This window comes from Myiozetetes cayanensis, unplaced genomic scaffold (assembly GCF_022539395.1).
Source record: "Myiozetetes cayanensis isolate MyiCay16 unplaced genomic scaffold, myiCay2020 scf1, whole genome shotgun sequence".
NCBI lineage: Eukaryota > Metazoa > Chordata > Aves > Passeriformes > Tyrannidae > Myiozetetes > Myiozetetes cayanensis.
In genome coordinates, this window is record NW_026086604.1 from 66,159,037 (window position 1) to 66,186,796 (window position 27,760).

The 27,760-nt window shown below is 38.1% G+C and overlaps 1 protein-coding gene and 1 long non-coding RNA gene across 10 annotated transcripts in view; both read right to left on the bottom strand.

Moving 5' to 3' along the window:
* LOC126635861 (uncharacterized) overlaps window positions 1-27,760 on the bottom strand; it is a 1,135,091-nt gene that overhangs the window by 290,321 nt on the left and 817,010 nt on the right. The window lies entirely within an intron of this gene.
* Window positions 1-27,760, bottom strand: part of FHOD3 (formin homology 2 domain containing 3) — a 387,674-nt gene that overhangs the window by 176,191 nt on the left and 183,723 nt on the right. For all 9 annotated transcript variants that reach the window (XM_050307337.1, XM_050307354.1, XM_050307309.1 and 6 more), the window contains exon 5: window positions 20,236-20,341. In XM_050307337.1, coding sequence (XP_050163294.1) covers window positions 20,236-20,341 — 106 coding nt within the window. The remainder of the gene's footprint in view (window positions 1-20,235; window positions 20,342-27,760) is intronic.

Below are 27,760 nucleotides of genomic sequence, written 5' to 3' on the forward strand. Positions count from 1 at the left end.
CATTTACCACCATGCAACCTATTTCAGGCAGCTGGTCCAGCTTACAATGTAAACATGGTAACACCTTGGGAAGGTCAATCAGAGGAAAGGTAGCATTAGCAAAGCAATTAATTTTGGTTGACCACAGACATACTGCCCTTTCACTCTACTCTCCTCCCATCCTTCCCTCACCTTCTGGAAAGAAACACTGGGAGGAGTTTTCACTCCTTCTCTGAGCAGAAATTTTCAAAAGGTGAGAGATGCGATTTTCTTGAACACTGAGAATGTCTTCTTTCTTTTTAGGATGATTTCCAATATGATATTTTATTTATATGTTGCCAAAAGAAACATGTTTTAGGTTTCTCATTAGTCAAAGGGCTTTACTAACATGCTTGAAGGAAATGATCCAACTAACAAAACAAGCAAAACCTTTCCATGCACTTTTCTTGCTACATGAAAAGTGGCCAGTTCATGGAAGCAGCACCTGTAGAGCTAACTGTCTAATCTGAGGTGTGTTTACCATTCCCTTAAAAATTCTTATTCTTAAATGAATGTGAAAAAGTTGTAGATCCTCTACATCTTTCTATGCATCTATTATTTTTCACTAGGAAGTGATATTCAAGGAAAAAGAAAAAAAATATTGATATGCTTTAAACTCTTGAGATTTAACAGTCTCATTTCTTTTGAGGGTTTAATTACATGACATTTCATAAAGCTGGAGAGTTAAATGTAAACCAGAGACACAGTGAGGCACTGGAGTCCCAGGTGGTTTTCCAAGGTCACAACAAGCTTGCCTGCCCTCAGAGCCCTCAAGAGCTATAAAGCTGAAATCAGATATTGCTGCCTTTACCTCCTGTGTTCTTTCACCACCTTTTTTTCTTAAATCTAGACTGCCAACTTTAACAAGGCTTCTGTATGCAGCATACACTGCACACATTTCTCATCTAATTGACATGAAGAATATGAAGTTTATAGAATTAAGAACTCAAAGACTAGTTATGTATTATTCTCTGTGTGTCAGGCTGCCATGGTGCTTTCCTCTTGCATCTCCTGCACTGCATGTTTCCTTGCACAACCAGTCACAAACACCCCAGATTTAGCAAGGCCAGTCATGACCTATGCAAAGAATTGTACCTTCCAAATAAGGTAATATTTTCCCTTTGGTTTTCCAACCCCCTCTACATTAGCACCTACAATTATGATAAAGCAAATAAATTTCAGAGAGCTAGAAGATTAGGAACTATTCAAATGCATTATTAAAGTGTAAATTACTTCTTCCAGATCACTTCTACAGTCCAACAATGCTTTTTTTTTAAACTCCCTGTATCTTTCAGTAACATATTTAGGTATTTTTGTGCACGTATTTTTGCTTATAAATATAAAACAGGTACACAGATGCATAGCTGCAAATAAACATATGTAAATGTATATATCTGAATTTACATATCCCTCTTTCAAAATTCTTACAGTATCATAAAAAGTATCATGGCCACTTCATGATAAATGCCTTCATGAGTGTATAATTAACTTTAAAAAGGGATTGCTGTTTATTTGTACAAGATATTTCAGATAATATTTTCAAAGTCCAGACCTTCACAGTGGTTTCTGAATTCCATTTTTACAACAAAATGCATGCTTCAAACAATAGATAACATCACCTAGTTTAAGGTTCAAGACAATGATATATGTGGAAAGAAAAGTTGATGTTTCACACTGCTTTCATCACCAATTCCTACTAGAACACCATTTCAGTGTCTGCAGAGGTAGATCCCAGAAAGCTCAAGAAAATTTGATTCCTAACTCTAGCCTTTCCTCACCAAACTGCAAATATTTTCCTCTTTTTACTTCCCACCTCCACGAAGTTTATTGAAGTTAAATTTTACATCACTCCTGATGACAATTTCATAGTATTTAGTGAAAGAACAATGGTTCTGCTGCTTTCATTCTCAGAGTTCCAATGCAAGGCATCTGTATAGCCTGAATTTTGAACAGTAAAAAGTCAATCCAATCAAGATCATAACTAACATTGTGACTAAACTAAATCACAGAGGAACTGCAACAAGAAATTTCTAAAACCAAATGAAGGCATATGAAAACAGGTGGTTATCTCACTTTAAAGAGGACTAAATGATACTTTTCACCATACAAATCTGTAAGCAGGAAAGAACAGAGTTTGCAATGATCTCATAAGAAGCAGAAGGTATGATATGCATAACTGAAAGTCAGGAAAAGCAAAGAAGAAAAGAGATACTGGAAATCTGACTATTTCCACTGGTAACAGGTACATGCACACAGAGAGAGATTTATATATATATACAGACACGATACTATATATAGATTATTCTATACATGCTATATAGAAGACTATATCCATTTAGGAGTATGTTTGCTTTTACTGGCTAAGACAAACATCTGATTGATGTACCATTAAGTAAATCATTCATCACTGATGAACCATTAAGCAAACAACGGTGAGCAGAAAACTGAAGTAATGCACATGATCTCCCTGTTCCTGTCTTTTTCTGAATGATTTACAAATTAGCTATAAAAAAGCCATAAAGGAAATGTCAGAAAGTGTAAATAATATGAATCTAGGCTTCCTAATAAGTTAATTACCTCCTCATTAATTTTTATTTTCAGGAGAGAGAATGATAGTAGCAGAGCTATATAGACAACGTAATTAACTTAAATTATGGCAGTCTCTGTTAGTATAGTAGAAAACAGATGCTGAAAAGGGACAGGCCTTTCCTTTGGACAATTTCCAGCAATTATGAGCTGATGGTCTGTTCTCCCCTCCAACCTTCACACGTATCAAGAAAGTGTGAAAGATTCTTCCATTGAAACTTAAAGCCAGGATGTTAAATTATCTCTTTCCTTCCATGAGACAGAAGCTTTTTTAATTAATGACACAAATTAACTTGAACACCAGAAGAGGCAGTCATTATAAGAAACCTTTAGTACACAGAACTAAATTTCACTGACAGCACCGACAAAAAAAGGCAATGTCACAGCTTCACATGCCTGGTAAGGATGCCCTGGTGTCTTGAGGTAAAAACTATAATGAAAAATCACAATCTACATTAATTTCAGGAAACAACTTTGCAAAGACCATCCCTCTTCTACTTGTTGGTTTTACTAGTGAAAGGGACAACCTAGTTAATTCAGCTGATTTTCATTTAACTACTCCAGACACCACTTGAACCTGCTGTTCAGTCTCACAACATGAGATATCAAGTGATGGTTGCTTGTTGCAGTCTACACTATCAGAACTCAGTGCTGGAAAGCAGGATTTCACATTATGTGACCCACCTCATTAGAAGCAAGAAGCCTGGCACAACAAAGGGCAACATGAATAAGCATTAATAAACACAATTTTAATTTCAAGGTAATTTAGTCTTTTTTTTTTCTTTTTCTAAAGAGCAATAGAAAAGTCTGAGGTACAGAGTTAACTGTCATTTTTACAAGTCACTTTTTACATAAGCAGAACCAAGACTGCTAGACAAGAGCTTTATATTTTGATAGTGTAGTCTACAACTCTCTAGCCAGTACAGTGCAAGCTGCACTAAGCTATGAAAAAATAACACACTGAAGAAAGGCAGGAACCAATGGACCCTCCACTGTATTAGGAATACACATGGGTCAAGAGAATCTCTGTTTCTTAGGAGGCAAACTGGGCACAGTTCAACAGAGCAGGCTAGGCACAGTAATCAGGATGGCAGGAAAGGAATTTTGCCTTCTTTCCCAGCCAAATCTGTAATGCACTAGAGAGCTTCACTCTCCTTATATTTTGCATCTTAAAAACTGAGTAAAACTGGATTCAAAGAATAGGTATCCATTTTCCTTTACCTTCAGCAATGAGATTCATTCAATACCATTGCTCCTGAATAGAAAAGAGTTAAATGTCAAATAAAGTGGAACCTAGCTGTAATCTGTGTCTCCTAACACATACTAATAACTTTTGGACTGTTATATTTTAGTAAGACAAAGGAAAGGAATCCTGTAACAACCTTAATCCAGCTTCATATATGAGTACTTAGAAAAAGGTATACGAATTCCTGAGGATATCCACGCCATCCTTTCTCTGACACAAATATTATGCCTGTTATGTATTGTGCCAATGTTTTGAAAGCATTTACAAGTTCATTGGTTTGCTTTAGAGGAATTTCACACTTTCTTCCGAGCACTCATCTCTATAAGTATCAGCTGGTTTTAGGTACTTAAGTGATTACCTGGCTACGCTCCTAGAATATATGAATAAAAACTGTGTTTTGCTCTGCAGGGTTTTCTTGAGTCTCTATCAATCACTCAGTGGGCCTTCTTCATCTAGCTAAGTTAGGTGTGTAATGTTGAATAGCATAAATACTTCAGCTCCGCATTTTTTTCCAAAGAAGAGAAGAAAAACATTAACTAAGAAATTTTCCTATCTTCCCTTTGTCTATCCAGTCTCTAATAAAACTAGTGGCATCTTCCGATAAAAAACTCCAGAAACACAGTGATAGGACAAATTCCCACAGTATGAGAACTTTCCTAAGGCAACAGACTGGCAGAGTTGCTTCCCTGTGCTTCCTGTTACAGTGGGAATATTGCTTTGTAAAAGCAAAACAGTGCCTACAATTTTGATTTGCTGGACCTTATCTGCTGAAAGTAACGATGATGTAAAGAAGATGTGAACCATCAAGGACTGGAAACTAAAAATTGAAATTTTCTCTTTTTTTGGCTAAAAGCTCTCTGAATTTCATTTGACTGGAAAAATAAGACCAAAAAAAAAAAAAAAAAAAATTCCCAAAAATGTGGCATGCAACATTCTTCATCATCAGCAAGAGGAACACAGATTTAAAAGTCTTTCAAGTTATTAGAGCATATAAAAAAGCCCTCAAGTGCAATGTAGCTCTTGTTGGGAACACAAGTGTTGGGGGAAAAGTAAAAATGAAAAAAAAAAAAATGCAAAAAATCACTGTATTTGGACAAATTGCAGTCCTATGTATTGTATATGAAGTATCTAGCAAGACATCTACTGGCATTTCATTATGTATAGTAATGTGTTTGCGTTCTCACAGGATAATCCAGCAATCAGCTGTTTTAATCTTAAGACTTTTTCTTTTAAACTTATAAATAAACATGAAAGAGCACTATTGAAAAATGAGCTCTTCAGCTATAGCAGCACTGCATTCCCTCGACTATTTTTAATGACCTTTTCCAAAGACTTCGGAGCATTTACATAAAAAAGCTTGTGTTTCATGGTTCCTTTAGCAAAGAAAAATGGACAGTAAATGTCAATACAGCCATGCAGGAAAAGTAAAGATTAATTTTTCAATACTAATGTATTTATCAAGATTGCTGTGTTTTTGTTTGCTTGAACATTACATGTGAAGGTAAATAAATATGAAAGACAATGTTTTTTATTGTTTAAGATTCTGGACCAAATTTATGTGTTTCACACACACGTCAAGAGTTAATTCCTACTCATGTCAGTACAATAAACAAAAGCACAGTCAAGCCCATCAGATTTTAATCTAGTTTGAAGTAAAACTTTGCAAATTAACCACTAGTAAGAACCGTCTTGGTTTACAACATTTAAAGACAGAACTGTGCTGGCTTGGTCATGATGCATACACATCATGCCTGTATGCTGCAGCAGCTGTTTCATGGGACATCTGCAATCAGAAGGAACAGTACTTCTTGCACCATCACCTTATCAGGAGCAGGTCCCATAATTTCACAGTAAACTGTTTATGCTTTAACCACAAGCTCAGGTCTAGAGTGGATTCATTAGTAGACAATCTCCCCCAAGCTTTTGAGTAAAATTTAAAAATATTATACCTCTTACATGCAGAAATCATTCTGAAAATGCAAAGAATCCAGTACATTTTCTTTCTAATAATTCAATGTTATTAAAGCTTCTCTTATAATTTAGAGCCCTGGGGTTCATCACGCTCTCCGTCAGTTTTGCAGGCAATAAACTGCTGCTGAGAACACATGCTGTATCCCAGGGGCGTACTTGCACCCTAATTCATACATATGTTTAATTCAAAGGCCAACATCATCTCTGCCATACCCCTCCATAGGCTTGGGAAGAAATAATATTATAAGGCACTGTGTCAGAGCCCATGCACTGATTATGGTGCTGAAGCTGTGCTCAAGTATAAACCACTCCCCCTGGATTCACTCTGACTTGGTGCACGATTCTTCAATATGCCATGCACAAAGGCTAGAGCAGCCATAACACTCCTCTGATTCCCTGACAATTACAAGTGCAGAATGGGGGAAGAACCCATAAGTCACGGATAAAACACATAATGCTTTATTCATATTGACCAGATACCAAGAAATTTCAGATTCTTGAGGCTAATCATTAATTATTCTTCAAGTACCCATGGGGTACTTGAGCACTGCACATTTAGTTTATTACAAATAAGAATCTTCAGTCTCTCAAGTTAACACTGTTTTCCTGAGCCAAATCTATCAAATATATATATAGTACCCGGCATTGGCTGAAGCTCTGGACCAAACATAACTGCATAGGAAGACTGAATCTGGAATGCCCGTGAGAAAAAGCTCAGAAGGGTTTGGTTATTTTACATGCAATCAATAATAACTGATTTGGCACCAAATATGCAGGCTTATAATGTGTTTTCCAACAAGGTTGTCAAGCCTCTAGTCCTGAGAAGGCTGTGCCAGAGCTGCCCCTGTCCATGGTACTTGACCAACCACCTCAGGGCCAACACGGGTCAATGACTTGCAATGACTTTTCCTTTGGGTGGCACATCCAACCATGCAGAGGTTATGTCACATTTGGAAGGACATGCACTATGGTTTTGTTGGTGAAAAGCTGGTTTTGCTGGTGTGGACTAGTGAATAGGATTTGGGTTTGCTTTCCTGAAAGACACACCTAGGACTTTCTTCTACCAAGGCTAAAACCCCTTGAAATGACATCTTGAAATTCTGTTATCCATGAATGCCAGTCATGGAAAGTAACCAAGCCTAGCCTTTGAAAATGCAGGGCTCTTGGGTATTACTGAGTCCCAGTGGAACAAAGCGCAGAACATGGGTCTTTTTTCTGACTGAGTCCTTTTTCTGACTGACCCCCATCTTGATGAGTCTGGTAGTCCCAAGTATGCCAGGACAGTTGTATGTAATGCAAATCCAGTTCCATCACAAGGCTCTTTTGGGTTCTGTCTTGCTCGGGGAGTTTAGCTAACTGCCTGAGACAAGGTACTGGACTTAGGTGAGACAAATCATGCACTGTAGTCCAGTTAAAAGGGATTATTCCAAATAATACTTCCAACATCTTAAACTGTTTTATATTCCAAAAGACTGATATAAAGGCAGGATTCCAGACAATTCTGATAAACATTTACTTCTCAATCAGGTCTTGCTCTATGAACTCATGATGCAGATGTTACACAAGAACTCAACATTTGAACACTAAATTAAAAAAAATGTTAGGTCAGTAACACAAGAAATTTTCTACTTCTAGCCAATAAAGCACTAGTTTCCCATGTACTTTCAGCATTAAAAGTGAGCCTCATGACACTAAAACTGAGCCTCATGACACTAAAACTGAAGGCTCACTATATATGGGTCAGGCTGCTTATTACTAAAATTGCCTGTTAGTTCCCATTAAAACACTCCTGGGTTTACTTGTCCATAGTTTCTTCAAGTTTTGAGTTTGGACTAAAATTTTCAAACACCACCTTCTTTTTCTCATGAAAAATTTCCAACACTTATTATATTTGGGGTAGGTTTCTGCAAGGCAGGAGGGAATGATGAGGAGATGATGAGGAGAAGAATTCTGATCTGAACACTAAAGGAAACAGAATTTAAACCTAGAGATGTTCAAGGAAATGAAAGAGGGAGGAACTCTGACAGAAAACCTGATGAGTGTCTGACAGTTATGAAGAGAGATGAAGTGACTAGGATAAATGAGGGAAATAATGGGAAAGACTAAAAGCTATTTGTCTGGAGGAAACATACAGATTAGGGCTGATGTCAGTGATGTTGAGGAAAGAAATGTACAGGAGATAAGATACCAAAGCTGAGACTACATACTTGACAGTGGCACTGCAACACTGTCCCTTATTTGTTTGTCTCAGGTCAAAACCAGGGTTTTGCTGGTTCAGGAGTTTGTGTCCCACTATTGAGAACTGGAGTAATTCAACAGTACTAAAACAGTTTAATTCAAAACAATAGCAAAATACCCACCTTTTCACACCCATTTTTCAGATTAACACATTCCTGTGTCAAGTTCATTACACTATCACACAAACACAGAACCCAGGACAGACAGCGCAGAGGTGGGAAGAGGTGATGGGAAGAAAAAGCATTTAAGCCAGCTTAAACTGGTAAAGAAAATAATGAAAATGAACTTATGAATATTACTGAGTGGATTGATTATGTAAACAAACTGATAGACTGATCTAGGTTAAAGGAAGCTGATGTGGAAAGCAAGAAATAGATCTGAGAAAGAAAACTAGGACAGGCTGGGCAAGAGTCTGAATAGGAAAAGAAACCCTAAGAGTAAAGATTAAAAAGAAATAAACAAAATATACCATATCCAGTTTGAAAAGCCAGCCCAAGGACAAGTCCCAAACTAGCACTTAGAGTTACTGAATCTTTCTGAATTCAGAATGTCTTTTTCAAATGCCTCATTTTCTTATCTACCACACAAAGATAATGCTGCCCTTTCAGCTCTTGGATAACATTTAGTGACAAACTACAGAAAAATCCATGAGCAGAGCAAACATTTTATAAGTTTGCCTAACATGAAATAAATCCCAAAGCCTGGGGAGGGATAAAACAAGCTATTTAAAAGATGTTCAATAAGTGCACAGGTGCGATGGTGCTCATTAGCTGAAGCAGAGCAGCTGTGGAAAAGCCATACCACTGTGCGATCAAAGGCTGGATCAGTTGCCACACAAAGGAGGCATGCATGCCTGCAAAGTAAGCTCATACAGGTATTTTTTAATTTTCTAGAGTTTTATTTATCAATCTTAACAGTATTCTTAGTGCTTTTGTCCATAACTATCTTAGAGAGCAAAAAACCGTGCTTAAAAGCTGCTGCTTTAAAAGCAAAATTTTTGCTCTCTGTGAGTGGGTTTTGCCTGAGTGAGAAACAGTGTCTGCTTCCAAGACTGCTCCCTGCATGCCAGGACAGGCTACTGAGATTGGGAACACCCAGGTGAAAGTCTGCAGATAGGGACCCTTGTTACTACAGATACTTGAAGCTCATCAAGAGTAAGTGTTGTGAAACCCTGCTGTACCCAAAGTCAATTTGGGGCATAACTTTAAAAATCATAGAGGTGTTTGTTACGAAGGGATTTGGAGTACAAAATTAGGAATCTAGGGGGCACTTGGGGGTGGGTAGGATCAGAAACAGGCCAGACAGAGGAAGTTGAGATCCTTGTCTAAGCCGGTGATAACATATAGAAGCAGGAAGGTTAAGTAGGAGGAAACAGGATATTGCCCAGTATTGGCAGAAGTCTTTAAGACCCCACCTGTCACTTAAATAAACCTGCTTTAAAATACATGCAGTAGACACAGCAAATCCTGAGTAGCACTTCAGTGACTCAAGTCAACGTGCTGTAACAGCAGAGCCATTTAATGGCAGTCCCTGCAGCACACACCAGTATTTTTAGAGTTTCTTCTCCATTTCAGGGAACTTAAATGACAGAAGAAAAAATAGTAAACTCCAAAAGAAAGTCTGTCCATCTCAGCCTTTCATTAAATGCAATGCTTAGGATCTGCCTTTAAACAGTAATCTTTCCTGTGGGATGTCAGCACTCTTTGGCTTCCTGGTTTCCTTCTCCATAAAGAAAGGGAGACCTTTCTTTACAGAGACTCCCTCAGTAGCTCACATACCATTTTCCTTTCAGGTCTGATATATCATGGAGCCCCTCAGTCACAAATTTTAAAATCCTTCCAGATATTTTTAGATTGCTGAGCAAATTCAGCATCAATACATGACCCCTATCCTATAACTTACTGCTTTTAGGAAACACCAATTTGTGGAACTGAAACACTCTAGCCATGGTCTTAAGGTCCACCGCCCTGTGGTCCTCCTGATTCCCATACACTCCAAATAACCCCTCCCTTTTTTCTTTAATCCCTTTCAACATCTCCAGGAGTGTGTGTTGGGAAACCAAATAATTTATAAGGTTGTAGGAGAGAAGAATATTTGTTTTCTTACTGTAAACAAATAAAAATAGGCAAAGGAAAAAAATTACTTATTGGCATGGCACCTACATCAGTAAACTCTCTTCACTGAAGTGTCTTAGAAGAAACATAAAAAAGGGTTAAATTATTGAAAAACACATCCTAAACAACACAGGTACTGTATTTTAAGCAGCTACTGCAATCCAGTGCTCCTGTGTTGCTTGGGTGCAGCAGGTAGGCACAGTCTCCTCTCCTGGCTTGACAGCCCAAGCTTCAGTGTCAGGAATTTAAATGGAGAAAACTGGAAACACCTCACACACCGGAAACAGAAAAAAACCTCCTTACTGCTTGATAATATGGAGAGAAAGAAATCATGTTACAATTAATAAATTAATGGTTTATCAATCCCCACTTTTAGTAAAACTGTAGGAATGGGATAAACTTCTGCTTCCAACCCCCCCACCCAGTAGAGAGGGAGCCCCAAACACAATTCTTGTCCCTCTGGCTTTGCAAAGGGAAGATACAATATCCTGTCTGCCTTTACATGGCACCTCGAATTTGTTGCCTTACCCAGTCTGCTCAGCTCCACCCCCCGTGCTCCACTGACAACCTTCACATACACATGGAGATTGGGAGCATGCCAGCCCACATACTCCTCTTGTCACTCCAGTGCCACCATTTGTGTCTCCAGCCCTCTGTATAGAAGGTGGTGGAGAGGGCAGAGGAGGAGGGTAGGGCTGGTAGCAAGTAAGCTGGTCCTTATACTTCATCATAAAGAAGCAAAACGTTTCCCTGTTTTCTCATTCATTCCATGTACACAGGCAGCTAATTGCTACTTTTGCTTTCCTAAGGGGCATGTGCTACTCTGACTGTGCTCCCTAGGGATGTGCAGAAGAACAGGTAAAGAGAAACCCCCAAGAGCAGAAATAGAAACGTTAATATTCCCATATGTTCACTAACATTACCCCTCACTGTCATCAGACTATGAATATTCTACAGTTTTTCCTAGACACATATGTATGGACACAGTGTTTATGATCAGTTAATAATTAACACACATAAGTCCTATGGCTTAGCATTTAAATTCTTCAATCATCTACAATTTTTTAATATTTGATGCAGTAGTGATCAGAGGCTTAAATGCAGCTCACTGCCTTACAGTACTGAAATAAGTATTTTAGGAGTTTATGGCCCAGTTTTCTGATTGCAGCTATGAGAACATAATCAACAGAAATTCATATGCATGCACATTTGCAAAAATTCCAGAGAGGCAGCGCTAATATGTAACTTTAAAATAATTCTAACATAACTGGATATGGAATTTATCTGAAGATATTTGAAGAACCTAATTTTTGTCACATGCTTATACCACACAATAATCACCTTCATGGAATAGTAGCCAGTACAATTACCCTACACATTTGACTCTACCCCTCCCACTTCTCCTTAAAGTCCTTAATTTTCCCTGCTTCTGTATCAGGATAGAACACACTGTGTGGCACCCAAGGAACTATCATTAAAAATAGCTGTGGAAGCCTCTAATCTTGAAATGGGAACAATCAAACTATTTCTCAACCATATTTTAACATGTTTTATGTGCATATATTCAATGCAAGTAATTCATAGTGAAATTACCAGTAGCCATATTCATGTCTGTGCTGGCTTATGAATGTGTTATTTTCTACACAGTTTTTCCTTCTTTACTGAGATACTCTGAGGCTACAAGATTACTACAAAAAGGCTGAAACACACTATAATATGCTTCTACTAGTTGGAATAGATACATTGTTTTCAAGGCTTGTTCATGAAGTTTGAGTAGTTAAATCATATAACAACCACAACGGCTTTAAAGGCCCCTGGGACTACTTCCCAAGTACTTACTCTTTGCTCACTAGTTAAGGATGTGCATTTTTCATGTTCAGTTCCTCATTTTACACAGAGTCTGCATAGCCTGAGGTGTCACATTTCATGGGAATTTCAAAAACCATAAAAAAAATTACACGGAACTAGAAGATTCATTTTCATAGAGACAGAGAGCCACCCAAAGCCTACCAGCCTCTGTCAGCTTAAAAAACAAGGGAAATCCATAATTTTATGGTGGTGTTATTGCTGAATTCCATGTAGATCATGAGAACCCTATATCCTCCTCACAAGCAGTCCCAACATGAAAGGCCATTTCATATAATGCAGAGAGCAAGGAACAGCTCAGTTTATTTGTAGATGTGTAAATTACTATAGGGTGGTTAAACTTTTGAACTCGAATTTGCTTCAGTGCCAATTCCCATCCCAAACTGGGAGGACTTGTACTGTACGCTGTGTGTGAGGACCACCTGGCTCTGCTTCCAGATGGATCAGAATCACATCCAGGGAGAAGGGAGGGAGGAGGAGGACAAAGGAGAGGGCAGTGCTTCCTCCAGCAACTGAGGGAATGCCTAAGGTTGTGTTCAGTAGGGAACTCAGTGTAATGCTTGCGCAGAATGAGTTTAATAAATATTATTTTAAAATATGCAGAAGAGAAATGCAGAAAGGAAATAGAGAGGAATGCACTTAGCCTTAAAGAGATATTTTCAGGAGTGAAAGAGGATTTAGCCTCCAAGACGAGGATGTTTAGTGTTTATATTATTAATCACAGAGATAGTATAATGTGCCCTTTTTTCTCTGATATAACAAAGAGCATTGTAATCTCATTATTTCTAAAGGGTTAATAAATCAGGATGACAAATCCATTTGTATTTTTTCATTCCATGGCTTTTCAAGAAGAGGCACATCTTGAAGTTTCTGCACATGTAGTAGGAAGAGGTACTGAAACATCAAGTATAGGTCTGATTTTTCTGGGACTGTTAATTTTGAAACAAACTACAACAAATGATACCAACAAAGCTCACTGATGGAAAGCTGGCAGAGTAGTCCATTTCACAAGGAGAGAGGTCATGGTTGCATCCCAGCCACGCTGTAACTCAGCTCAGCAATGCTGCTCATTAACGTGTCTTAATACACTGCTACACTAATCTGCTATTAATTTGCTAACACAACTGTGGTCTGGTTTGGTGGGGTTTGTTTGGGGTTTTTTTGGTACTGGTGGTAGGGAAACTAGGTTGGATCTCCATCTGGAGTTGCCCTGTAGTATAAGGGTATAACAGCTTCCAGGTGGAGTTGCCATCCTATGGTATGGTTTCATGGGAACTGTGGTGTAATGTCAAGCATAAAAATGAAGGATATGAATGTTCAAATCCCCACAGGACAAGTGTCCAACTCTGATAAGCTTTCTGGAAGACAGAAAAGAAAGATAAAGCCAAATTTACAGGGAGACTGTGCCAGCAAGTCTCCCAGAAGAAACATTCCCAAGTAATCAAGCTATAGGAACCCCATTTCTTTTAAAAGCACACACTGTTACTATAGCTACTTTGAGATCAACTGCGAAGTTTACATAATTTTAAAGGACTTGACCTAAGAAAACAAATGGAAAATGTGGAGGTATATACAGGAACTTCACAGTTGCTACCTGCACATTGAAGATTAAGAGAATCAGGGAAGTTTTCATACTCTGCTTCAAGAAAAGAAAGAAATACAAAGGTAAGCCTAATCGAGTGCTGCCTGTTCCGATTTACTTGGGGCTGGGATACTTTTCTACAGCTGGAAAACTTCAAACAGTTCTCCAGTTCACACTGAAACAGGAATAATGCAAAGGTATGCACGATATTCAGTATTAGCTCCTTTTTCACTACTAAATTTACATTACTACCATCTGTTTTACTGCTGTAGTATCAAACAGCAAGACATGTCTATTTAGGAAAGACATAGCCTCTCACAGACTTTTATTTCTAGTCTTTTGTTATTTACACAAACCCTGTTTCACATACATACACTTCCTGCAAATGCTTCACATACATTTACTGCAGAAGAACATGCTTTTCCATGCTAAATGCTTTGTAACACCTAACCTTTAATGCAAAAGGCCAAAACCACATAATTTATCAGGTTGAGGGAGGAAAGTTCAAGAGCACTGGAAATATTCATGCCCTTGTAAATAATTAGGGGTCTTTTTGATAAAAGCAGCAAGCCAATTCCTGGAAATGGATCATCCCCCCCATTACAGAGAGCACACTTACAAGCCCCAAGCATTCCTAGTAGCAGTTGGCTTGATGTAGAAATACCACCAGCTCGCTGATAACTTCATGTCTGGCTTTCAGAACGAAAGGGTTATCAGCAGCAGCTTCCACTGCCTGCTTGCAAAGCCTCACCCTCACCTTCGACTTCCTCTAGCTCCTTGACATCTAGGGGCACACACAGTGTCCTGGTGACAGACAAAAACCAGATGGTCTTTTACCATCCAGCACTGAGTAGTTTCAGGAATTTAATCTGATTTCCCAGAATGTGCAGCACAGCCCTTAGCTCTAAACTTGGCATGCAGGTGGGATCGCATGCCTCTGGCTTTATAAATAGGCATAACTGTTGGTGGCTTTGGTACATGTCAGTGATTGAGCTGTTTGCCTGCTCCTTTAGAAACCTGACACCCTGCCTGGGCATTCATCTGTGGTTCTGACTGACTCTAGTGGCTCCTGTGCATGTTCAACCACCCCGTCAAACATCTCAGCATCTCCTAATTTCAACAGCAAAGTCGCTTTCTGCTTTACAACTAGTAGCTCTTACAGTAATTTCTTTCCATTTTTTATTGTTGTCAGCTATGCTGGACTGTATAATTAAAAGCATATGCAAAATACAGATTTAGAATTAACTTGCTGCAGTAGGAAGCTGAGGTCACTAAAAGGGTAACTATCCAGATAAAGCTACATCCTTTCTCTCCATCCGTCTGTCCCTGAGTAAAGGTTAGCTCCCATTTAGCAGCTAGACAGGTAAGAAATCCAAAGATTCCCACATTCTCATGCCTCAGTGGGGGATTGGAAAGTTTCAGGCTCCTCAATACTCATTGCTTGGCTTTGGGAAGTCACTGCTCCTCTTGGGAACTTCTCCATCACTGGCAGTTCACAACTGTGCAAACAGCAGCTATCAGGCTTGAAGAGGATTGTTTTAATGGATCCGTCATAATTTAAACACATACCAAAGATCAGAATGTGCCTTGGAGTTGCGTCTCACAGGTGATTTTAGTGTTTTAAGATACTTAGTTTTTTCTTATTTACATTTTAGGACTCACATAGGACTTTCCTGGTAAAAAGTCCCTCATAAAATTACTATAAAGTCCTGAAAAGTCTTGCAAAACCAGGAGGAAAAATAAAATAAGAGCATTAGTATATACGCTCATTCTATCTGCATGAAGATACAAGCATGCCTGTACAAATGCAATTGCAAAACAAACTACATTTACTATTTATAAGGAAAAAAATGTATGGCATAATAATAAAGCTGCTGTTCCATTAGGTTGAAGATGATGTTGACTTTGTGTATGAACTTATCAACCTTTAATCCTCTTAAATGGTATGTCATTTTCCCTCAGAGTGTGTCAGATCCTTTACCCAAGACCATTACCTTAAACTTCTGTGCTTGCACTAATATCTGTAGAAACACATAGGACTTTGTCACTTCATCAGAAGTGCAGTGGGCCTGTGACAGGAAATCCCACAATTGGTTCTACTGCAACCTAGTCTTCTGCCCAGATTATTGAATTAAATACAAATTATTGAAATTCTGTCTATACTGTCTCTGGAGGAATTTAAAAGATATGTAGACATGGTGCTTAGAGCCATGGTTTAGTGGTGGATTTGGTAGTGATAGGTTAATGGCCAAACTCAAGAGTCTTTTCCAACCTACATGGTTCTGTGATTCTATTTATCTTTAATTTTAGACTATAAGAATGCTTTGGGGTTTTACGGGAGAGGGGTTAATTTAAAGCACAAATATTACTTCTAATGATAACTCTTAGGCTTCTCCAAGCACTTGCTTTTCTTTATTTATTCTTTAAAAAAACCCCAACACTAAAAATTTAAAACCACCAAACAAAATTGAAACCATCTCTCATCCAGAGTTGAAACTCAAATTCTGATTCCCCATATAAGCACAGAACTCTTAATAACTCAGAGAGCTGCATCCAAAAGCTGAATTTGATTCAAACATGGTCTAGAACAAGCACAGATTGCTGCCCCATTGTTTCCTCAGCCTTAGTTCCTTGAAATTTTGTGCTGTAGCAAGATCAAGGCCTTTGCCTGCTCAGACTGGACACATGGCTTGTGCTTTTAGACCACAAGAACAATCTCCAGCTTTAATCTAATTATGGACACATCTAAATACTGATCTGAATTCATAAGGAGGCAAATAGGGATCTAAGTACACAATTACACTGTACAAAAGAGGCTGGATGACCTTTTGACAACCTCCTCATTGGATCTGAGGAACAGGCAGCACAGGATCCTACCAGGCAGAACTTCTCACATCCCATTGTCAAAGTCATCCCTGAACCCTCATACCTTAGTTATTCAGTATATTTTTAAAACAGTTAAGCCTTGGTCTACACAACCTGCTTTTCTTTCTCACCTTCCCAAGAGCAGTGGCTAAATTATCAGAAAACATGAAGACTACCATGCTTCTAGCAGATTATTTAACTAGTATGTGCTCAGCCATGGCATTTCATGTGTTGCTTTCTCAGTCTGTGCAAGGAACAGGTGATCTCAAAATTATATCCAAAGAATCTTCAAAATTTCAATAAGATTTATATTAATCTCTAATCAGTTGCAGACCTTTCCATCTACCTTTAACCCATTTCCATTTATTTTTGAATATTTAGGTAACATCCACCATACCACAATCTTGTAACTGGGACAGAAACTTTTAAGTTCAATGGTATCAGCAAAGTTTCTTATCCTTACAGATTCTTGTCACCAAAGGAAAAAAAAAAAAAAAAAAAAAGAAGGGGAAATAACAAGAGGAAAACAAGTCTGTTTTCATGGAGAATAAAAATCCTGCAAAACACAGTTTCTGTAGATGTCCATAATAATTAGAAGGAATATTGAAGAATAAATTTAGGCTGAAGAACTGATAAGTAGGAAAGAACAAAAGCTGTTTTCTAAACTACTCTTTCAAAAGAGTAAGTCGAGAGAGAAGTCCTGGCTACTGTTGGTTTCTAGACAAATGGTAACACTTTGGGAAATAGCCCTAGATAAGGGACCTGAGAAGAAATAAACAGTAATTCCTTAGCACTCAACAATAAACTTTCTGGATTTCTCAGTATTATATGTAAAAGTCACATTTACCTTCTCTTCGTTACCCATTAAAGTAACTAAAATTTTCGTGACTCATATTTAGTCATTTTTCTGGCAGCTGAGTCTGGCTTGAACCAAGCCAAAATCCCTAAGCAGAAATTCACAACTAGGAAACATTAGAGTGAAACAATGCAGACTTTTGGAAAAAAGAAAGCAATGTCCTCAAGAAATAACTTGTACCTTGAACACACTGAACCACCTACAGCCCTTAAGTATACATATGTTTCCACCTTATTGTCCCTCCTAGGTACAAAACTATTTCTTGATGAGTACAGGTAAACAAGTTCATGTGAAGCCCTTGGATATTGCTCAGTCAAGATGACAGGTAGTCACATGTGGGTGAGCCCTGGAAGCAATGCCATGCCTAAGGCTGCCACTTAAGGTCACAAGCCCTGCAAGCTGCGTTAGGATTACAAGAGGAAAACACTGAATTACACCAAAGATGCTGGAGAAATATGGAACTAAGGAGACATCTGATCCATTTACGATTTAGGTTAAATGCGGTGAAAATAAGGAGAATATATTCCACTCCGAAAGGATCTGCAGAACAAGAATACCACAGCAGCAAGGCACAAAAAAATCTAGACAACAATTACTTTTTACTTCTCAGATCTCCACTGCTTAACACTGAGTTTAAAGCTTATGGGACCACCTCAGTGCCAACTGTGTACCTTCAGTAAAATTTATTCACCTATTCACCAGTACTTCAGGTTTAGTAAAATGCAGCCCTGCAAAAAATACACCCAATTGTCATTAAAAAAACCCTAACCAATCACTATGATCTTCCAAAACAAATGTATCAGAAACCCTCTTACATGATATATTTAATATGTCTTTTCAGCACCCTCCTCATTGTATATGGATAAGATTGTCTGGCTATACTGTACTTCCAAACCTTTCTTTATCTCATTGCACATGCAGACCTATTCAGAAAGTACATGCTGGCTCCTGGAACTGCAAACCAGCTGACACAATCTTTGAGTTGTAACAACCATTGAACTTCCTGAAAGACGATCAAGACCAATTTAGTTTCTGAAATAAACCCCACATCACACAGAAAAATCATATTATTATAAAAGATGCCAGGATTCACTACCCAGAGAGAAATTTCAGCTTCCCACAGCAGCAAAATAGGGGAAAAAACGAACCTGATTTGAGAAAGTACCAATCCCTGAAAGCATCTTCCTAAAATAATGTTTTTAGCTTTATGGCATACTTCTACATAGTTTTTGTTGTTGTTTTGTTTGTTTGGTTTTATATTTATTTTGAACAAGCTGTAATCACTTGTTAATAACAACGCAACAAGATGAGTTTGCAGTTTAATTAATATGATGCTGTGGACACTGGCATTAAGGGTCTCCTTAATCATTCATTGAATTTAGTGGAAAATTTCTAACTTTAGATTATGGACACCAAGCTCTTGAGAGCCACAACAAGAAAGAGATCGTTCTGTCTCCCTGAATTCTGAATGCATTAGGATACATGGAAGGGAGGGAAGAGGGGGTAGGAGAGGGGAAGGGAAGGGAAAGGTCCCTAGTCTGAAGGCCAGATTGTTCAATACAGACTTTTAATTTACTTCCAGTCTCAATTTTCTGAAAGCATCAATGGCCAGTTTTCTCCCAGAAACATTTTATTCCACATGTTGCTGTGTTCTCGTCTACTATTCAAGTACAGTTATATGGCTGCAGAACTACTGACATAGAACATAACTTCTGTAGTACTGGTTTCTTTCTTTTACACCTCCAAAAGCTGGTTTTTGCCAACTCTTGTTCTCATGAAGCCCTATTTACTGCTTGAATCCTTGTTTTCTATAACTTAGCATGCATTTCTGATTCTTACAAAATCCTTCTACTTATTTTTGGTTTGTTTTTTCTTTTTTTTTATTCTTCAGTTTGCAGTTTGAGCTTTAACAGTTAAATATATCGAAGTGACATTTTTAAATACAGCTATATATGTCAGTCCAAGAAAATTCAAATGAGCAATCCACCACAATTATGTATTCATTAGCACTCGTTAGTTACTCTGAGATCATGCAGCAGCAAAGATCCTTTGGTGTGACGGTTCTCCCCTCCAAATACTGAAAAAATAGTCCAAATTTACAGCCTGGATTTCCTGGTTAGATGAAAAACACACATGTCCATTTGGGCCACAATAGAGTAAATCAGCTTTCTAATCCTTTTCCACATCACTCTCCAAACCTTGCCTTTGTCAGTCATCTTTTAAGTGCAAAGATCAGAACATAAACCTCTTATTACCTGTTTAACTCCAAAATATCAGATATCTAAAAACTGTTTCCAGCCAACTGCCCCAATAAGTATGACTTTCTCACTGTTAATTCCACAGATACTGCATGATATCCATAGGTACTGAGGATGCTGCATTCTGCTGCAGCACGACAGACAGACGAGATACAAAAATACATCTCCCAACAGGGTGATGGTGCAGGCTGGGGCTGCCCCTCCGTATTTCCAAGGCACTTTTGAACAGTCTAAGCAGCACGAAGAAAGCCCTTGCCCTTGGGAGGTCAACAGCCACCCATCACTGCAAGAACAGGAGAGAAACACTCGTCACAAAATGGCTCCATTGCTCAGTACGACCCACTCACAGCAACTCCTTTGTAAAGGTTTTAGAGTGCCTTTTCTTCCTTAGAATTACAGGTCTGCAGTATAATCTCCAAGAAAAGGTGGGCAATGGGGAGACTATCAGTATTCCAAATATTCCAATTCATTCTGCTCAGCAGTCAGTATTAAGCTTCCCTTAATATTCTTACATAACATGCAGGAATCAGGACCAGACTGAGAAGCACGTTCAAAGACACTCAACACCTCAAGTTGCCACAGACCTGTGAGACCTTACAAGCAATAAAAATAAGTTTTTGATAAATTTTCTTTACCTCTAAGGATGTAGTTCTGATAATTTTGGTCAGCCTCTGCTCCCACTTTGATTAAGCAAGTCAGACCTTCAGCGACAACAAATTCATGAACCAAGTCCTTGTCATCCTGTCACAGGAGAAAGGAAAAGCTGCATTAGAATTTTGAAAAATAAACAAACAGGATATATCACAATATAAAACCAAATGCATGCTTGTAACATTAACTTTATGTTTCCCATGATGCAAGCAAGTTGATATGAAAGCTGTTATGCAGAAGACTTCTGTTTTAAAATCAGAATGAAATACATCAGCACAAAGTAAGAAAAAACAAGATTTTACCTTTCAGTCAAGCACAGAAAATTAAAATCTGTAAAATATGAATTTGGATATTTTCCTTAAAGGCTTGAAAACATTCTCTGAGCTACTATAATCTCATCACATCACATAAAAAACATCCTTAAAGCCCTAAAAGGTCAGAGAGAGACCATCAGAGAGAGAACACCATCTCAATGCCTTAGCATCATTCCAGTTTCAGTATTTTAAGTGCGTACAGCACAACTTTGAAACTGGTTTTATTGCAATGCAATATTATATTCATTAACATAATATTAATTCATTATATTAATTGATTATATTTAGAATGGGAAAGTTTGAAGATAAGAACACTAGCAGATAATATTCCCACACTGTGATGGAAAACACAGCAAATGTAAGAGAAGTGACTTGCTTCACTTCTCATGAAGCAAGGGACTCACTCAACTTGCTGACATGATTCACTGTTTTGTAAATATCAATTCTTTACTCAGTGCAGCAGAATGACCCCATATCACAGGTGTATGTGACATCAGGGAGAGGAGGGGTTTCCTGGGCTCTACATACATAACTGCTGTGCCAAGGGACTTCAGAGCATTGTATCTAAAGCTTGCCTTCTCCTCTCACAGAAGGCTTATATAGACAAGCAAGAAGCTACTAAAAACTGGATTAAACAGGAGTTAATGAATTAGTCATGCAAACTAAGTGCAAAACCAATTTAAGATATTAATGGAGAACTACTTAGCAGACAATCACAGCTGCTGAGTCCATTAAGTATCCTTAATTTATGTTTTCATACACAGCAGTGTAACAGATATAAATTTCAGCTTTCCAGTAATGGAGCCCTGAGAAGCCAAGATGCGTACAGTAGATTTGATGAGAGTGATTTCTGAATTCACTGCAAAGAATTTCACACTTAGAAAACTGCAAAGGGAAATAAAATAATCAAGTCCCTTTTAGTGTGACAATTCACTTACTGCAAGTTTATTTCAGTCTGACAGTTTATTTCTTACAAATTTCATTCTTTCAACAGAGATAATTTAAATAATTTTTATAGAGTGACCAAATGGGATATTTAAAACTGTAAGGTAATCTAGTAATTTCTGCGAAATTTAGAAATTATGAGAAGAAAACACCCATTTATTGTTTCAGCAGGTCATTTGTTAAAATTTGTTAAAACAATTAAAAATATTATAAAGTCATCCATAGATATGCAAATTTATCACATGATAAAGATGATTTATCCTTTAAAAAGCATATAAAGAGGAAACATACAATCATCCTCCACATCTTGGCAAAAGTATATCTTAAAAGTCTAAAATACGTAAGATAAAATTCACCACTGTGCACACCTGACCTATTTTCTTTTTATTTATTTCTTAATCTCAATGTTTTATGTTATGAGAGTGCTTTTTTTTTTTATTTTCAGTAGCTAGATACAAGAGCTAAGAAGTTTACAAAGTCCTATGTCAGACCAGGGCGCTACAGATACAAGCACACAGTTTTATGAAGACAACAAATTTCCTTTATCCATTTGCCACACTCAAAAGACAGTGAGATTAATAGAGGGGTAGCAGAAGGGGACATTGCCAATCTGCCTGTTAGACAGTACTAACAGGCAGCACAAATTAACTAATTATGCACTGATTTCTCCATCTAACGGTGCAGAACACCAACCCTGCAGCCCACCAGGGAATTCCCTTTGACATATTAGACAAGAAGAGAAGAATTAAGATATTTGTTTATACTGAGCAGCTCAGGACAGCTTTACAGAAGGGAATCTTTGGCTGGCCCTGAGGCTGATGTATGTTTGGCCAAGTAGCCAATCTAAAGAGCATGTGCTCATGCATGGGATGGGGCCTGGAAAGGGCATGGTCGGCCAGGGCACATGGACCTCTGACTGTCCCATCCCATGCAATGACTTCTGGCAAGGCCCTTCCCAAATGCCACCAGTCAGAGGACTGAACTCTGAATTCTGAAGCAATTTATATCAGTGTAGCAAGTGATGCCAAAATTCACATGGTGAACTTCCAGAACAACATTTCACAACAAGTCTTGGAAAAATAAGGAAAGGACCCAAGATAAAATGCTCTCTGATGATCAAATATAAATTTCAGGTTCATTCGCCCTAAACTTGGGGTACTTGATTTAATATCAAGTAGCTGCAAATAAATGCACAAATAAATATGCATCCCTGCAATACACAGATCCAAATCACGCTGGATAGCAAGCTCACTTTTCCAGGCTCACTTTACATGGAGAGCGACCTTCAGCAGTGCAGGGAGGTAGAATCATACCCAGGGAACCCAGAGGATTCTCCTCCGTGGCTGCCAGGCAACTGCTCCCTCCCATACATCCCTTTGTTATGGTGTTTTTAACTCAAATATACCTGAACAATTTCTTGTTCTTCAAGAATTTTGAATTTTGTTTCTCCTAAAACTCAAGAGAGAAACAAATCCATGGAATCTGTCAGCTAAACTTAATGGAAAATGTCTTAAAGGCTCAGGTAAACTAAGGCTATGCATCATGGTAATTCACAAAGACTTTGCATACCTAGAAGATAAGTTGCTCTATATGTCAAGATCAATGATTAAAAATTCCCTGCTACTATAGAAAGAAGGTGCAAATTTCCCCTACGCAGAATGGGCAGTAGCAGGACCAAGGGAAAGGGACAAATAATGACTAGAGTACACAGAATTTAGAAAAACTAACAGAAATTAGTAGAATTGTGCAGAATCAAGAAAGCTGTGGGGAAAAAAACTCTTCAAAATAGTTTTTCTAAAAATCAGATGACAAATAGGTGTATACTTAGACAACACAGTTGTCTAATTAAAGAGAAACAATATATATAACAATCAAATTGTTGAGTGAAATAATAACCATTTTTTCCAGATGGCATTATCCTAGCTCAAAAACATTTCCTTGTTCTTTAAATACCTTCTGTTGATACTCAAGTATGTTTGCATCCTCCTTGAGTTGAGGAAAAAATAATCTATTCTAGATTGCCACAGTGAAATAAAAAAGACTGAAAAACCAGGAAAAAGGAAGAATAAATGTGGTCTCTTTGGATTCTGACACTTATCAATAGACCTACCATGCCTCTTTGGGAAAAATAAATGGCATTCATATGATCAAAAAAAAAATTGTCCATATATGACAGAAGATAACAGTAGTGAAGCTTCGGAGTCCTTCAGGTTGAACCCAGAAAACAAAATTTTTAACTGCATTATCCATTAAAGGCTGTTGACATTCAGCAAATGATAAAAACTGAAACACCCATTATACCTTTAGGATGTCCTCCATAATCTTAAATAGTGAATGCACATTAGTGCATCACCTGAGGAAAAATTAGAAATTAGCATTTGATTGTCTAAATAACCAAGCTAAAAATCTGGTTTTATGTTGGTGATTTTTTTTTTTTAAAGAAGGACGTTTCCAAAACACATTTTGAGATCTGCCACCTTGAACTTTTTCAATGCAACTAAGTCATAGAGTCACCCTTGACTGAAAGGAGATATATTGCAGAGGAACAGCAGAGGAAATGAAGGGAGATGAGGAACTCTAACCAGACTGCTTTGGGAGAGCATTTAATAAACAAATCAAACCTGAATTAAAAAAAGGCTTTTAAGGTACTTCTCCTTTTCCCAAATAAAAGGGAAAAAGAAGATGTAATGAAGCAGAGAACAAACACATCATGCTCTACGCATAAATCTGAACTCTGTACATTATACTATACCATCATGTATATATGATGAGAGGAAAGAAGCAAACATCTGGAATGTGCAGCGAAAGATGAAAGGCATTGAAGCCCATACGTTCTACACTGAAAGGAGAATGTTTACACCAGTTTTGGCCTAGGATAATCTTTTCAGACCCATTAACTCACTGACTTGCCAAGTTAGGTGACCTTAAGAGTAAAGGGTACTCTCTAGCAGTGGTAAGAGGTTCAGGTTTCCAGGAAGAGAACATTCATTGTACAGAATATATGGCATGTGTGTGACAATGATACATACAAGTATCTGCCACGTGTGTGATAACAGCTAGAAGGAGGTAGAGAAATGCTGTCATTTGCGATGGAAATGGACTCCTCTGCTAATATTGCAAAGATTTATGATCCCTTAATCAGCAGGCATTAAGGTATTGATGAGAAAAGCAGCAAAACACAGGTGAAGCTCTCTAAGTTTCCTGCTAAGCTCCTGTAACCATAAAGATTGTGCAGTGACACAAAGGCTGGCTACTTAAAGTCTTTATGAAAACATACCATCATCCCCATAAGAAACCATATTTTACTCATTTATTCATAGACTTGAAATAGAACATCTTTCTTTAGGCATCTTGGAGGAAGAAAAAACAGAATAATATATGTCTGTGCAATAAATGTCTATTTTTGTGCAACATGTAATGAAGAAAACATCAAATATACTCAATCTGGTGAGTTTAAAGCCTGCTGGTTGACAAAATGCACAAATCATATTTCACCTCCATAACTCAGCCTACCTACTAAAAGAACCCCATAAACTCTGTGATCAAGCAGCCTGTAAACTATGTTCACGTGCCACTAGCAGAAGTAGTGTGTGGGGGGAATGTCTCCTTTCCTACCCATTCTCTTATCTTGTACCATTCAATATATTCTCTAATGCAGTTTTACAGGGTCTTACCTGAAGACAGAGACTGAAGACTTTTTTCCAAGGAATGGCACTTTGCAGGAACGCATTTTATCTGACCTGCAGCTTCCACGTGCAAAGATAAATTGTTTATATACTGTTAAAGATAAATCTTTCTGAAGCCTGCTATATCTGTGGGCCATATGTTTGAAAGCTTTTACCCAAAGCATGATTATTTTAAGAAAGTTGCTTTGTTGCCTAATAAGAATCGAGGTTTTGGAACAGAGTTTCTCAAGAGGAATTTTTTTTTTTTTTTTTAAACCTAAGAAGTTCTGCTGAAAGCTCCATTCGAAGTATTTGGGGAAACTGGATTAGTAACTGAATATTCACACTTGGATATGCATAGACCTATTTTTCTCTTACGTGGCTAGCAGCTGTGCAGAGTACTGTCTTTCCAAGGAATCATAGTACATAAAAAGTTGCATGTCTATAAGATTTCCACCAAGAAGAATCTCATTTGTATGGGCTTTTTTTTGTTTCCCTTTCCTTTTATAAGCTATCCCATTGTTTCAGATTGCTGGAGCATTCCCATTTTTAATTCTACGTTGTATAATTCTCTTGTGTTTCTGTTACAAAGTGAAACATTGTACATTTTATAATGTTCATTTCTTTAAATAAGGAAAACCGTGGGGTTTCCCAGCCTGTGCTCTCCACATGACACGTTACTCAGTGAGCCAGTAATCACATTCTGTACTAACCAAACCTTCCAAAATGCAAAAGTTACTATGATCCAGTCTAGAAGTAAGAGCAGCACAGACACACAGGATACCAGTCATAGCCACGAGAATCTCCTTGCTAAGCTTTGCCTGTGGGTTTGTAAGAGGGAATTGCATTCAAACTGAGCTCCGTCGGTTGATGCATTTCACTCTCAGCTTGAGGAAGAGCTTGCCTCTCTGCTCTGTCACTACAACATCTCTATTAAGAGAGATTTAAACTCTGACTATTAGGCAGACTCTGGTTTTGCCTATAAATCAGAAATGGTAACTTCACAAAGATTACTGCATTCACTTTTTAACATTGTGATCATTCACCTCAGCAAAAGACAAGATGAATATTGCCAATTCTCTGTGCACCGTGCATATGACCAGAAATGTAAACCCTACCAGACTTAAAGTGGAGGAGCATCCTCCTCTGCTGCCTGAAATCCTCCAGGACAAGATGCTGGCAGCATACACAATAGAGAGTCCTACAAGCAGAAAGGGCACGGCTCATTCAGACACTGCCTGGCTCTTGAAGTAAACATCCCTACTTGTTAAGATGGAGAGCTAACGAGATTTTCACTCTCCTATGTTCATCTACGAAATAGTATGCTGGTAAAGTGCACCATCCCCACTCCACATTAATATGCCTGAGCAAGGTCTCTTTGGAAACCCCTCTTACCCAGGTTCCCCTGCCAGGAGTACACACTGCACAGCAAGGAAGCAGAACTGAAGCAGAAACACCAGATGATTATGCTCAATGTGGAAAAAATAAAGTAACTAGGAAAAGTACGTTGATCAATAAAATGCCAGTGCACTTGCAGAAAGTCCTCCCCAAAACACAAATGATGGCTACACTCCTTAGAAGTTAAAGCACATTTTTTCACCACACTCCCCCTTTTTTTTTTAATCTCCTGCAAAGTCAAGACAGGATCACAAAGTTCAGCTGGTTTTAGGAGGATTAAGGTTTAGGGATTAAGCTTCATTCATTTAGGGATGTAAATTAGCAGCAGAGGGACAGCAGCTGACTGGTGAGGAAAGGGAGGAAGGAGGAAGCAGGTCAAAGAGCAAACTGTGCACAACTGCAGGCTTTTGATGGCATAAATCTCAAATGACAATACCTCTGGCACTCCACCACAAGAAAGTAAAATAAAGGACTACCGCCTAATACACTTGAAAATCTTTCTTTATTATTAATTTATTATTACTTTATTACTTACTTTATTACTGCATTTCTATTAGCAATAGCATTGATGACGAGTAGGTCCTTATTCTGCCCTTCCTATACTTAATAGTGCATGGAGAATAGAAACCTACTGATCTTCTTTCCTAAGCATTCCTCCAACTCTGGCAGACCCTCACACATACAAAAAAAATCCAAAACAACATCATACTTTGCTCCTAATCTGACTGCCCTGAGAAGCAGTAGCAATGTAGTAGCACAGGGCTATGACCAGAACACACTTCCATTACCCAAGAGCCACATAATTTCAAATATATATATATATACACACACACATTATTTCCTCATATAATTTCAAATGCTTATACAATGCACCATCCCAGTAGCAATGGAAAATTAGCAGGCAATTCCTCTCAACTGCCCTTTTGGCTGCCAAGCTCTGCAACACCAGAGTCTACATTAGAAATATACCACAATTAAGCCTCCATAAGGTTATTTTTAACTATTGCTACCTGCCTTCAGTATGCATCACATCTGCTAAAGCTACCATCAAAATAATTACTCCCATTGACAAGACAACAATAATGTAGTAATAAAAGAGTTATGCTGTGCTCTATTAGAAACAGAACTCCCAGAGCATTTCTGTAGTCCAGCTTTTTTACTGGCTAAGTGACAGGTTGCATTTTACA